Source organism: Nannospalax galili, unplaced genomic scaffold (assembly GCF_000622305.1).
Source record: "Nannospalax galili isolate Female #2095 unplaced genomic scaffold, S.galili_v1.0 scaffold445, whole genome shotgun sequence".
Lineage (NCBI taxonomy): Eukaryota > Metazoa > Chordata > Mammalia > Rodentia > Spalacidae > Nannospalax > Nannospalax galili.
This window is the reverse complement of record NW_008354184.1, coordinates 637,783-651,560: the sequence shown is the minus strand read 5'-3', so window position 1 is coordinate 651,560 and position 13,778 is coordinate 637,783. Positions and strand designations below refer to the sequence as shown.

At 50.0% G+C, this 13,778-nt stretch overlaps 1 protein-coding gene across 5 annotated transcripts in view; it reads left to right on the top strand.

The window, feature by feature from the left end:
- Mgat3 (mannosyl (beta-1,4-)-glycoprotein beta-1,4-N-acetylglucosaminyltransferase) overlaps window positions 1-11,522 on the top strand; it is a 36,410-nt gene extending 24,888 nt beyond the window's left edge. For 4 of the 5 annotated variants that reach the window (XM_008851221.2, XM_008851223.2, XM_008851222.3 and 1 more), the window contains exon 2: window positions 6,923-11,522. In XM_008851221.2, the coding sequence (XP_008849443.1) occupies window positions 6,924-8,537 (1,614 nt within the window). In that variant the 5' untranslated portion in view covers window position 6,923 and the 3' untranslated portion in view covers window positions 8,538-11,522. Of the gene's footprint in view, window positions 1-943; window positions 1,396-6,922 lie in introns of those variants that run through there. The other variant, XM_029555094.1, reaches the window with a different exon arrangement.
- Window positions 11,523-13,778: the final 2,256 nt, after the last annotated feature.

Sequence of the window (13,778 nt, the reverse complement as noted above, 5' to 3'; positions counted from 1 at the left end):
TGCACATTTCCCATCCAGTTCATTAGCAGATCCCCCAAAGCTGACTGTCCCTGCACCCTGCCATCATGCAGAGCCAACCCCCTTTCCACAACCCTCTTTAGATGTCACAGTTTCTTTTTTAAATTGAAAAAATTTTTTGATTTATTTTTATTGTATGTATATAAGTGTTTTGCCTGCATATATGTAAGTGCACCCATGTCATGCAATGCCTGAGGAGACCAGAAGAGAGCACTGGATACCCTGGAACTGGAGTTATGGATGGACGGTTGTTAACCACTACATGTGTAGGTTCAGGGAATTGAACCCAGGTCCTCTGCAAGAGCAGTCAGTGCTTTTAACCACTGAGCCATCTCTCCAGCCCCAGGCCATAGTACTTTAACTTAAAATAATTTACATTGATTTATTTACTCACTTATTGGCGGGAGGTTTGTGCCGTGGTAGTGCCTGTGGAGGTCAGAGGACAGTTTTCAAGAGTTGATTCTCTCCTTCCATCATGTGGGTCCTGGGGATTGAGCTCAGGTAATTAGCAGAAAGCTCCTTTGCCTGCTGAACCATCTTGTTGGCCCAAGTCACATTTCTGACCCTGGCCTCAAACCCTGAGTGATCTGGCCAGCCCCTGCTCTCAACCTTCCCCAGCTCACTGCCCCACCCTTCCTGCCTGAACTACCCCCTCCTGCTTAGAGCATTCTTCCCCAAGCCCTAGCCTTTCTTGAGTCTGTTGGTTGTCACTATGCTAGGCAGGTCTTTGCAGAGGGATGTCATATGCAAGAGGGGAGGATTTAATGGGGAGCTTAAATGTGGAGATGGAGGGTCTTACAGAAGGCCTCTTGTAGGCTTGAGACCCCTCAGGAGACAGCTTGGGTGGCTTAGTCCAAGTCTGAGCCACAGAAGTAGGAAGGCAATGCTGTTATTCTCAGTCAAAGGCCAAAAGTTGGGGAGCCTAGGGAACTGCTGATTCGAGCCCTGGAATCTCAAGGCTGGAGAGCCTGAAGTTCTGCCATCCAAGGGCAGAGGAAAAGTATCACAAGTCGGGAGAAGGGAGAGGAGAGGAGCTCACCCTGGCTTTGCCTTTTTGCTCCCTCTAGGTCCCCTTCCCATTGGACAGTGCCCCCAAATGCTGAAGGCTAATCTCCCCTCTGCCCTCCCATTGCCAATCTCCTCCAGAAAGTCCCTCTAGACCCTCAGAAGTAATGCTTGTTCATGTGTTCCTGAAGTCACTTCTCAGGGAGCCTGCCCTGCCACCCCATGCACCTCTGATCCTCTGTCCATTTGTCCTTTACACCCACTTCATTCTTCTCCAGGACAGGACTCTTTCTCCAGCATAACAGAGCGTGTCTCACATGTAGTGGACCACAGCATCCTTCCCTTCCACCCCAGCAAACTCCACAAGGCAAGGTGAGGTCTGCCTGTCTCCATGTGTCCCCAGTGCCTGGCAAGGTGCTAGCACACAGCAGAGATACGGATGTAGGTCACACGGATTAGAGGTGATGGTGACTGGCCGCTGACTTCATGTTCTCTTCCTGTTATCCCACTTGGGTTGAACTTGGCCGATGGAAGGGGCTCAAGAATGCTTTCCCACTGTCTGAGATGCCATAGTTGGTCCTGCAGAATTGAGTATGAAGTTGACCACTTGTGTTTGACACTGTGCCAGTTAGCTCACCCCGCTGGCCACAGTTTTCTCATCTATAAAAGGGATGATATGGGTATCTGCTGCAGGTTGGGAAGACTGCGTGAGGGTGTGTGCAGCGTGCTTAAGACAGTAGCTGGTATGAGGCGTCAGTGAGGCTGACTGTCCCACCTGGTTTTTGGTGATGCTCTGTAATGGAGGCAGAGATACCACAGTGGGTGTGTTAGTCATACCTGGCCACCTGCACTGCTGATGGATTGTCCTGGGGACATGCATTCATATGCCAGCCCCAACTCGCTCTTTGTTACAATATGCTTTGTGGAAAGTCTCGTCATCCTTCCAAGTCCTGTTTCCCCGTCAGTAAAAAACCATGGTCATGGTGACCTCTCTGGGACTGAGAGATTTAAACAAGGCCCTGAGTGCCAGTATTTGTTACTCCATTTCACATGTGTTCTTAGTCCAAAAAAATGTATTCGAGGCATTTAATAAAATAAATGATTAAAAAAAAAAACAAAAACCAAACCCAACAACCCCCCCACCAAATGCCACATGAATCCATAATTGAAGGAGTCCAAGAGAATGTGGTCTAGAGGTGTTGTTGACTTGCTCTGGGCTTTTAAGCCTCCTAGCAGCCTGAGTGATGAGAGAAACATGCTTAGTTCCATGGGTCTCAACATGGAACCTGACTTTATCAAGAAGTATATAGGGAGACCCAAAGAGTCAGGAGAGATCCAGAATCTGGTGAGCCTGTCTTCTGAAAAGCATAGCTGGCCAGGTGTAACCAGATCTCAACAGCCAGCCTGACCCCAGAGCCTGGGGCAGCTGGGTCAGTCTGACCTCATGGGCCTGAAGAGCCCTTTCTACCCAGCAGGAAGTTCCCTTCCTTTCACCCTGTCTTTGCTGCCACTAGGGGATTTAGTCTGGGTGGCAGCCCCTGCCCTGCACTTCAGTAGCTCATGAGCTAACTCAGTACAACCAGTACTGGGCTGTGGGCCCAGTATAAGCAGGCCATGTAGAAAGAAAGAGTCCTCCAGAAGGACTATTGTGTTTGGGCCCTGCACACATGGGCCGTCATTCTGTAGGCTTCCACTGCCAATACCTTGGGCACCAGTGTTGCCTCTTGCCTGCTTGCTGCTGCCACAGAAGGCATCCCGTCCACCTGCCCTCATCAGGCCTGGCCTAACTGGCCTCGCTTCTCCAAACGGGCTGGAATACAGCATGTGGAAAGGAGTCCTTGGGACCCACTTTGGGATGTTGCCAAGGAGCAGCTCCTTTCTCCCCCAGACTAGTGCACCAATCCCCACCTCTGCCTTGGGACAGCTGAAATTTAGCAGAGGTCAGCTATCCCACTTCCACCCCCCCAAGTGACCCCCCCAACTGTTTTCCCTGCCTACAATCAGCTGCACTAGCCCCACTTAGGCAGGTGAGGGCACAGGCGTTTAAACTGGAGACAGAGGGATACCTTGTGGCCTGCCCCGCAGGATTAGCAGGTGGACTATTGTTTGCTCAGGGACCTTCTTGGAGGTGAAGCCTCTGAAGATGCAGAAGCAGGAGGAAGCCCCCACCTCACCCACAGGCCTGTGTACTTCTCCCTGAACTACCCCAGGTCCTGGTCAGAGAGATGGTCTTTGAAAGCTGATTTCTGGATCAAATATTTCAGCAAGGTGTGCCTTAGGACCATGTAGCTGGAAGAAGATCCTGTTGGGGGTTTCTAGCCTGGAGTGTTTAAAGGACAAAAGTGTACTGAGCATCCGTGGTGCACCAGAAACTCCAGGCCCTCATCCCAGGGAGGAGCTTGCTTCTGGTCAAGAGTGTATCTTTCCATTACACCCTGCTGCCCTCAGAAATGGCGACAGTATGGTGGGACACAGAGATGACCTGGAGAGAGAACCAAACAAACTACAGAAAAGAACGTTTTGTTTGTTTTTCTTGTGTTACTGGAGTTTTATCCCAGGGCCTTGCACAAGAAAGTACTCTACTACTTAGCTAGATCCCTAGCCCTGAAAAGAACATTTTAAGGAAGGAATGTTGGTGGAAGGAAGAAATGTGTTCGAAAGACAGCTCCAGAGGCCAAAGACCAGGTTCCTATCCCAGTCCTTTATGCCACCTAGTGTGCCCCTCCCAACCTCTAGGCAAGTAGTGATCCTTCCAGGTCATTTCATGAGTCACAAGGATATATGTGACTTCTCTTAGCTCCAGGCTAAGATGGACTGGATTCTTCCAGTCAGCAGTACATTCCCTACACAAGATGACCACAGGATAAGCACTCAGTGAGATAAATACATTCTCTGGAGTGTAGCCAGTGGTAGAATACATGCTGCTTAGTATGATGGAGCCTCTGGGTTCTATCCTCAGCACCAAACCCCCACCAAAATAACAATAAAAGTCTCATTATGGAGTTTGACCAATAGTGACAGGTCAGTGTGTGTTTCCTCCTTGTGACAAGTGTCTTGAGGTATAGACTAGCAATAGGGGAGAAGAGAAGCATGCAAGGGGCTGTCTGTCCTGTTTTTGCAACTTATCTGGAAAAAACACAAATATTCCCAAACTGGAGGTTTATTTAAGCTATAAGGAGATAAGCAGTTCTATTGGGAAATAAAATCTGAGGTCCAAGGACCCCGCTGATAATAAACAAAGAACACTCGGACGAAGAGATGGAAGCTCAGCAAGGCAGTTTTTACTTTGGCAAAAGGGTGCATCGCCTCATTTGGGTAGCGAACAAGCCCACTGAGTGGGAAACTGGCTATGTTATTTTCCTAATGCAAGGTACTGTGTCTTTCCCCTGTTGATTGGGGTCTGACCTCAGTCTTTCTTGGTTAGTTAGTTTTCAAAGCATTGGCATGAAGGAAATAAAGGAAGGGGGTCAGGGGGCTGGCTGCTTAGGGCCATCAGGTTCTGGAAATGCATTTGGGCTTTTGTATAAAAAAAATTTATAAAGTGGGGAAGATTACAAGATAGCATTATAGACGTTAAATCCCTGTGGTTGTTTGTTTGTTTGTTTGTTTGTTTTGAGATAGAATCTTACTATGTAGTTCTGGCTGGCCTAGAACTTGCTAGGTAGATCAAACTGGCTTCAGGGAGATCTGCCTGCTTCAGCCTCTGCCTCCTGAGTACTGGGATTAAAGGCATGCATTTCCATTGTGATCATTCTTTTGATAGAAAAGATTTAAATTCCTTGTAATTATTTCTCTCATCTCCAGCCACATTCATAAGCTAATTGATAAATTAAACTGTACAAATGAATAGCAAATGGTCAGATCCCACATCAGTGAGTAGAGCCATTCATTAAAAAAAAAAAAAAAGAAACAAACAAAAAACCCCCAAACAACCCAAGAGTTCTGTGCGGGATTTAATTTAATTTTTTTTTTGTGTGTGGTCTTTTTAAGACAGGGTCTCCCTGTAGCCCCAGCTGTCCTGGAACTCACTATGTAGACCAGGCTGGCCTTGAACTCACAGAGATCCACCTGCCTCTGCCTCCCAGGTGCTGGGATTAAAGGCGTGCGCCACCATGCCCAGCGAAAATCTTTTTTAAACTATCATTGATTGGCCTCTGCCTCCCAGGTGCTGGGATTAAAGGCGTGTGCCACCATGCCCAGCGAAAATCTTTTTAAAACTATCATTGATTGGGGCCGGAGAGATGGCTCTGTGGTTAAGAACACTGGCTCTTCTTGCAGAAGACCTGGGTTCGAATCCCAGCACCCACATGGCAGCTAGCAACTGTCTGTAACTCCAGTTCCAGGGGATTCAACAGCCTCTTCTGTCCTCCTTGGGCATCGCATGACATGGGTGCACTTACCTACATGTAGGCAATACATACACACATAAAATACACATAAAAATACACATAAAGCTGGGTGTGGTGGCGCATGCCTTTAATCCCAGCACTCAGGAGGCAGAGGCAGGTGTATCTCTGTGAGTTCAAGGCCAGCCTGGTCTACATAGTGAGTTCTAGGACAGCTGGGGCTACAGGGAGACCCTGTCTCAAAAAGACCACAAAAAAAACCCCAACTAAAATAAAATATTTTTTAAAAACTATCATTGTTTGAGGAAAACAACTTTGAATTTACTGTCACATATGGTAAGATCTGTGAATATATTAAACCAAGAACAGAAAAGTGGACCATCAGAGAAGTAGCACTGCTCCATCTCCTTTATAGCTAGAGATCAGTTTAGCAGTGACAGGAACCTTGACTTACTCATTATTCATTCTTTTTTTTTTTTTTCCCCCCGGTCTCAATCTCAGAGATCCTCCTGCCTCTGCCTCCTGCCTCTCCAGTGCAGAAATTAAAGGTGTGTGCCACATGGACGTGCTCATTTTAAAGGCATGTTCATTCATTCATTTTTGGGACAGAGCTTACTACCCTGGCTGGTTGAAACTCAGAAATCTGTTGTTTGAGTGCTAGGATTAAAGGTGTGTGCTTACACACCCAGCTTGATTTTATTTTTAAAGTCTTAAAATCTCTGAGTTTGGGGCATATCTGGTCTATATTGAATTCTAGGCCAGCCAGGGCTACACAGTGAGACCCTGTCTCAGACAAAAAAAAAAAAAAAAAAAAAAAGAAGTTAAAATTGCTGGAGCCTTGTGGCTCATACCTGCAATCCCAGGACTGTGAGGCTGAGGCAGGAAGATTGCCTTGAATTCCAGGCCACCCTGAGCTATAGTGTGAGATTGTCTCAAAACCAAAGAGTATAATCAACTTAATCAACTCTTATGACCTGCTACCCTATAGGGATGAGCTTCTCTCTCTCTCTGTCTCTCTCTGTCTCTGTCTCTCTCTCTCGCTCTCTCTCTCTCACACACACACACACACACACACACACTCACATGCATGCACTACAATCACACATGCAAGCTCCTACTCATACACAGGAAACAGCACTCTTGGGCAGTGGAGACAAGCCCCCTGGGGCAGCTTTGCAGCCAGCTTCCTACCTCCACCTCTAATCTTTGTGACCTGCTACCCTCAAGGAAGAGATTTTCCCTGCCTGCTTTGGGCTCCAGGAGCCAAGTCTAGCCCTGCAGTTTGCTGACAGGGTGTGGCTCCAGGTAGAGGAGGAAGCTGCACCTGGGAAAGATTTCTGGGGTGGGGTTGGGGGGTGTTTTCGAGAGCTAGGGCTGTGGGAGCAGGGAGCAGCTTCCTTGATGGACTTTGAGGGTCTTGTGCAGCGAGTGAACCTTTAGATGGCAGAAGGTAGGTGACTAGTACAGGACATTCTTTCTCACCAGGGTTGGGACTCCCCTCAAGCGTCCTCCTTAGGACAAGGCTGCCCTGACTTCTGGCTCTCTTTCCACAGGATGAAGATGAGACGCTACAAGCTCTTTCTCATGTTCTGTATGGCCGGCCTGTGCCTCATCTCCTTTCTGCACTTCTTTAAAACCCTATCCTACGTCACCTTCCCAAGAGAACTGGCGTCCCTCAGCCCTAACCTAGTATCCAGCTTCTTTTGGAACAATGCGCCTGTTACGCCCCAGGCCAGTCCCGAGCCAGGTAGCCCTGACCTGCTGCGGACTCCATTGTATTCCCACTCCCCCCTGCTCCAGCCACTGTCCCCCAGCAAGGCCACCGAGGAACTCCACCGGATGGACTTTGTGTTGCCCGAGGACACCACCGAATATTTCGTGCGCACCAAAGCCGGGGGTGTCTGCTTCAAACAAGGCACCAAGATACTGGAGAAGCCATCCTGGGGGCGGCCAGAGAAGCCGGAAGTGGCTGAGGGCTCCTCGGCACGGGGTCCCCCGAGACGCCCCACGAGGCATGTACTGAGCGCCCGAGAGCGCCCTGGTGGCCGGAGCCCAAGGCGCAAGTGGGTGGAGTGCGTGTGCCTGCCCGGCTGGCACGGACCCAGCTGCGGGGTGCCCACCGTGGTGCAGTACTCCAACCTGCCCACCAAGGAGCGCCTGGTGCCCAGGGAGGTGCCACGGCGGGTCATCAATGCCATTAACATCAACCACGAGTTTGACCTGCTGGACGTGCGCTTCCATGAGCTGGGGGACGTGGTGGACGCCTTCGTGGTGTGTGAGTCCAACTTCACGGCCTATGGCGAGCCTCGGCCGCTCAAGTTCCGAGAGATGCTGACGAATGGCACTTTCGAGTACATCCGCCATAAGGTGCTGTACGTCTTCCTGGACCACTTTCCTCTGGGTGGCCGGCAGGATGGCTGGATTGCCGACGACTACCTGCGCACCTTCCTCACCCAGGACGGCGTCTCTCGTCTGCGCAACCTGCGGCCGGATGACGTCTTCATCATCGACGACGCGGATGAGATCCCCGCGCGGGACGGCGTGCTGTTCCTCAAGCTTTACGACGGCTGGACCGAGCCCTTCGCCTTCCACATGCGCAAGTCTCTGTATGGTTTCTTCTGGAAGCAGCCGGGCACGTTGGAGGTGGTGTCAGGCTGCACAGTGGACATGCTGCAGGCGGTGTACGGGCTGGATGGCATCCGCTTGCGTCGTCGCCAGTACTACACCATGCCTAACTTCCGCCAGTACGAGAACCGCACTGGCCACATCCTGGTGCAGTGGTCGCTGGGCAGCCCCCTGCACTTCGCGGGCTGGCACTGCTCCTGGTGTTTCACACCCGAGGGCATCTACTTCAAACTCGTGTCCGCCCAGAACGGTGACTTTCCCCGCTGGGGTGACTACGAGGACAAGCGGGACCTCAATTACATACGCAACTTGATCCGCACCGGGGGCTGGTTTGATGGCACACAGCAGGAGTACCCGCCAGCAGACCCCAGCGAGCACATGTATGCGCCCAAGTATCTGCTCAAACACTACAACCAGTTCCGATACCTGTTGGACAACCCCTACCAGGAACCCAGGAGCACGGTAGAGGGTGGGCATAGGAGCCCAGGTTTGGAGGGAAGGCCACCTGCTGCAAGGGGCAAGTTGGACACAGTGGAGGGCTAGGGCTGTGTGATTTTACAGGGCCAGCCAGGGTGAGGCAAAAGCTACTCCGTTCTTACGTTTGATCTCCTTCTGCCTGCTGGAGGCTCTTAAAAGGGATCCAGGAGTGCTGTGGGTGCCCTCTCTACTCAAGCGCTTGTGAATTAAGGGTCAAAAAAAAAAAAAAAAAAAAAAAAAAAAAGAAGGAAAAATCCTTGCCAGAAGAGAGGAGCAAGTACAATCATCTATGCAGCATTTTGTCCCCAAGAGTGCTGTGGGCAAGAGTTGCCCCTAGGGGGAGCATGGTGGTGTCTGGGAGTGGGGAGGGATGTGGTACTGCAACCTGACTAAGGGAAGCTCACCTTTGACATCCTGAATTGTTGGACCTGCTATGGGAAAGGGGGCATACATGCTAGGCATTCCCAGGGCTCTGTAAATAGATGCATTTGGGGCCAGGAGCAAGAAGAAACACTTAGCAAGGAGGGACAGGAAAGGGTATTGGCACTTGATCTTGGCCCATAAGACAGAGAAGTGATGGGAAATAGTACCCAGCTGAGAGACAGCTGGGGACACTTGCAGTATCCTCAGAAGTGCTGGACCCATGGGATGAGGCCACTTCCAGCTGGGAGGATGGAGCTAGAGGCTGTCCCAGCTCCTGTCCCTATAAGCTGACATGCTGGGTGTCTGGGGAACCCCGGGGGAGTCTTCCCTCTGGCTCCAAATCTGGCCTCAGTGATTTTCTCACTTTTCCTGTTGCTGTCCGTGGAATATCCATTCAGCTGCTTGCAAGAAGGACTCCTCAAGAGGTCCAGTTCTCAAGATGGGATGGGAGCTGGAGGATGTATGGACAGCTAGTCGTAGTAGGGAAGACCTGGGGGAAGGAGACTGATAAGAGGCTTCAACATCTCTCTATCTCCATCAACTCCCTGCTGGCACCCAGTCCCATTTTACCACCATCCCAGGTAGAATCATTCTTGTGTTCCTCCTGGGCATGCTAGGGGCCAGGAGGTTTTCCTGGGGGTCCAAGAAGAGACATTAAGGTCAGTTGTATGTCAACCCATTCCTTTTCGTTTTCCTTGTGTATTTGTTGGAGCAGATAGTATGCTTCTGTAGGAGACCCCAGCAAACAGTGAACTTGTTTCTAATTAATTTGTCTAGAGGGAGATGGTCCAGAGTGACAGGCAGCTTGCTTTGCCTCACACACACCTTGCAATTCTGGATAGAGTGGCTGCACCAGCTCGTATGATAAAGCCAGGGGGAAGTACAAAGCCTTTACTGTGAAGATGAGCCAGAAATGCTTCTGAAGGCATCTTACTGGTCAGGACTTAGCCACATGGCCACAGGTACCTGCAAAGGAAACTGGGAAATGTAGTTCCAAACTGGGCTGCCATATGCCCCACCTCAACTTGGGAGTTTTATTACTGAAGAAGAGGGTGATTGTGGAGAACCAGTAGCACCTCTGGGGGAGGGGTCCAAGTGACTACATCATGGGACCCTGCTCTTGTTCTGAATGAGCCACTCCCCATCTTCCATCTACAGGTATGTGAGAAGAATGGGTACCCCTCCCTGAGGCCCCATTAGATGTTCCCTTGATGCCAGTATGCAGGGCTGCCTGTTTGTGTGTGTGTGTATATTTATGGGCATGGGTGCATGCTTGGTGTGTATTTGTACATGTCTGTATTCATGTGTCCCTGTACATAAATGATGCTTGTGTGTTGGTGTGGGAGCACAGGTTCAGTGTCCTCTTACCTGGGACCTGGAGCCTTCTGTGGCTCTCTAAGATGCCTGAGGCAGGAAGCCCTTGGGGAACCTCTAAAGCAAGGGAAAAAGCAGTGCAGGGCCTGTCTTGTCTGTCTGTCTGTCTGTTTTTCAGTCTGAGGAATGGAATCCTCCTGGCTAGAAGACTGTACAGCTCAGGGCCCACTGCCCCCTCAGCCCCCTCTTGGCCAACCACATTGTCTCACTGATCCTCCCACTTCCTGGATGGATCTCATATCAGGGCTTGCTGGGGGATTTGCTTTTTATAGCTCAGTCTGGGACTGTGTGCCATGCATGGACATGGTGTGAGGAACCAACCTCGGAGCAGCTCTGGTAGGCAGGCATGAAGCAGGCTGAGGGACGCTATGGCTCTTCCCCTTCCATTTAGGAAACACCACCCATGGAATCTCCCCCTTCAAAGCAGCCTCCCTGTCTGGTTCCTCTTGGTGTCTCAGGGGGTCCCTGAGATTATGGGTCTATCTGATCCAGGGCACTCTCCTAAGTTGTGTCTACTTACCCTGTGACAGGCAGCCTCTGGGTGCTTCTGAGCCATGCCTCCGCCTTGAATGGCATTCTCACCCCCATATTCCTGGCACCTTCAGCTGCTTTGTGGATACCCTCCCGAGGCCATCAGGGTTCCTGCCCACAGTTCAGAGTGGGGGAAGGGCACTGGGAAAGCACAGACCTTCCCAGCTGGCCTTCCCCCTCAGACTTGTGGAGGGAAGGCTGTGGCCAAGGCTAGGCAGGAGGAGACCTGGCCAAGGGGCCAGCTGTGAAAGGTGGGGTCTGAAGAGTTTAACATATAACCACAGCATACACTGGGAATTTGGGGGGAAACCCAGACCATTCCCCTAATATGAAGGGAAAATGAATTGAATGTGAATGTGGGCATACTCCCCAGGAACCACTGGCCTGTGACCTCTAGACCTAAGGAGGCCTGTCCACACCAGGCATTAAGCTGGCCTTGTTCACCCAGGGATCATATTGGTGTCAGGGGCAGGCATAGTGAAGCTTTGGGAACAAAGGTGAGAGTCAGGGTGGGAAGACAGGACTCACCCAAGCAGATAGCAGGGCTCTGGGAAATGTATAATTTAAGGACACCAATAATAATAGTATTTTTTTTTGTAAAGGAAAATCAATATGTACATTCTGAAATCATTTTCTCTGTAAATGGTTGAATTTCATTTCACCCTTAAAGGGATGCTTAAAGGAGAAGATAATATTAATAATAAAACAGCTGCGAAGTCTGAAGGGTGTGTGTGTGGCCAGTTTGTGGGTACTCCAGGGCAGAGAGGGATGGGAATGGGTGACTCGTCTTGCTGCCAAGTCTGGACCAATGAGGTATGAGCCCTCCCAAAGACTGGCTGTTTGGGGAGAAGGGGAAGGAAGCAGTACCCAGCCCCTTCACTTAAGGATGCGGTCACCCCCAACCTGAGATGAGTCTCTCTCCTATGGGTGTAATGGCAGACGCTGGGCCTCTGTCTTAACAGGAGGAAGAAGGAAGCCTGTGTTCTAGAACTGGGATCTGGGTGACTTTGGTGGTGACTCAGTTCTTCTCAGAGCGTCAGATGTTATGCTTTTGCCTCTGGATCCTCCCCCTTGGCTGTCACACAGATGTTTAGGTTCTGGTCCTGAGTCCCCAGTGCCAGTCTTCTGGAGGACAGTGACTTTCCCTCCAGGAACAATCTTGGGTTCTGCCCTTGGACTTGAGCTACAGCAGCCTCTGAGGCCTTGCAGGGCAGGGGCTAGAAGTGTCTCTTGCCTGTGTGGGCACCAGTCTGGCATTGACCTGGCTGGATTCTCAGGACAGTCTCTAAGAAATGGGGGGGAGGTAGTGAGAGGAGGCAGGACAGACATCAAATGCTGCCTGGGTCCTCTCTGGGGTGACTGTGAAGCCTCTGTGGCAGGTCCAGAGGCAGGAAGAGTGACAGCACTTGGTGACCTGATGCCTGAACCATCGGAGACCAGAAGTGCCAGCCTCTGGCCACACTGTCAAAATTCAGGAAGTTGCTGAGTGGGTGGTTATGGTGGGGTAGAGGGTGAATTCCACCGAAGTTGAGATGTAGACACCTTAACCTGGCCAGAAGAGGGCAACAGTGACCATCAAGTTTTAGAACTCTGTCATGCCCTTCGTTATCATCATTTACCGACATTAGTTTTTAGATTTTTTCAGACATTACTTACTTAAGTGGTGGGAGCATGATGGAACTAAAGCTGGTGGCCAAGCCGGACACAAGCCCAAGTCAGGGAAGGAACATGATGGTCTCTGGCCCCATCCCTCTCCTTCCGCCTTTTTTCCATCTTCTTCCTCAGACCACACATGTGCAGAAAGCATCCGCCACTGACCATAGGTGAACTTGGGTCTGTCATGTACTATATCAATGTCTAAGGCAGGCATAGGATGTCTATGGTCACTTTCCTCATTCCCTAAATGGGCATGGTGGGAAGGGAGATTTTTCAGTCTAGAATTTGGCACAAATTAATCACTTAGTAAATTTGATTGCTGCCAGTTGTGGTGCACATCTTTAATCCCAGCACTTGGGAGGCAGAGGTGGTTCTCTGTGAATTTGAGGCCAGCCTAGTCTACATAGTTCCAGGCCAGCTGTGGCTACAGGGAGACCCTATCTCAAAAATTCCAAAAAATTAAATAAATAAATAAATAACTAGCCATGGTGGCACAAGGCAGGAGGATCTCTGTGAGTTCAAAGCCAGCCTAGTCTCCATAGGTAATCCTGGCCAGTTGTGGCTTCAGGGAGACCTTGTCTCAAAAAATAAAACAAAACAAACAAAAACCAACAAAAAACCAAAAACAACCAAAACAACTACCCAGGCAAGTCTAAGTTGGACTGAGCTGATTGACTTTAAGCCACTGAGCTCTGGGGTGGTTTATTACTTAGACTCATAGATAACTGATACACTTTGCTCCTAATGAACGGTAGAAAAGCAAACTCAAATTACAAAGGCAGAGAAGGAATGTACTGGTTCGGTAACAATAAAGTTCCAGAGTAACGTTGGCTTCCAGTGCAGCTTGAGGTGTTCACTGCTACATTGCCTTCTGCCTTAGCTGAGCTCTGCTTCCGAACTTGTGGGTCCCTATAGACTTATTCCTCATGCCTGCAAGACGGTTGCAGAACCTCCAAACTTGACATTTTCTTAACTTCAGACTTAGCACAGAAGAAACAGCCCCTTTCCTTCAGAGCCTGGGCACTGGGGAGATGGCTCCATTGGTAAGGTGCTGACACATAAGCATGAGGACCCAAGTTGTGATCTCTAGGACCCAAATTGGAAAAAAAAAAAAATGAAGAAGAAGAAGAAAGCTGGACTTAGTAGTCCATACTTAGAATTCCAGTCTTGCGGAGACAGAGACAGATGGATTCCTGGAGCTTTCTGGGATTGGTGGATTCCAGATTCATTGAGAGACCCTGTCTCAAAATATATGGTAGAGAGTGATTGAAGAAGACAGCCAACACCAACCTCTGGCCTGCACACATACATCTATGTGCCTTC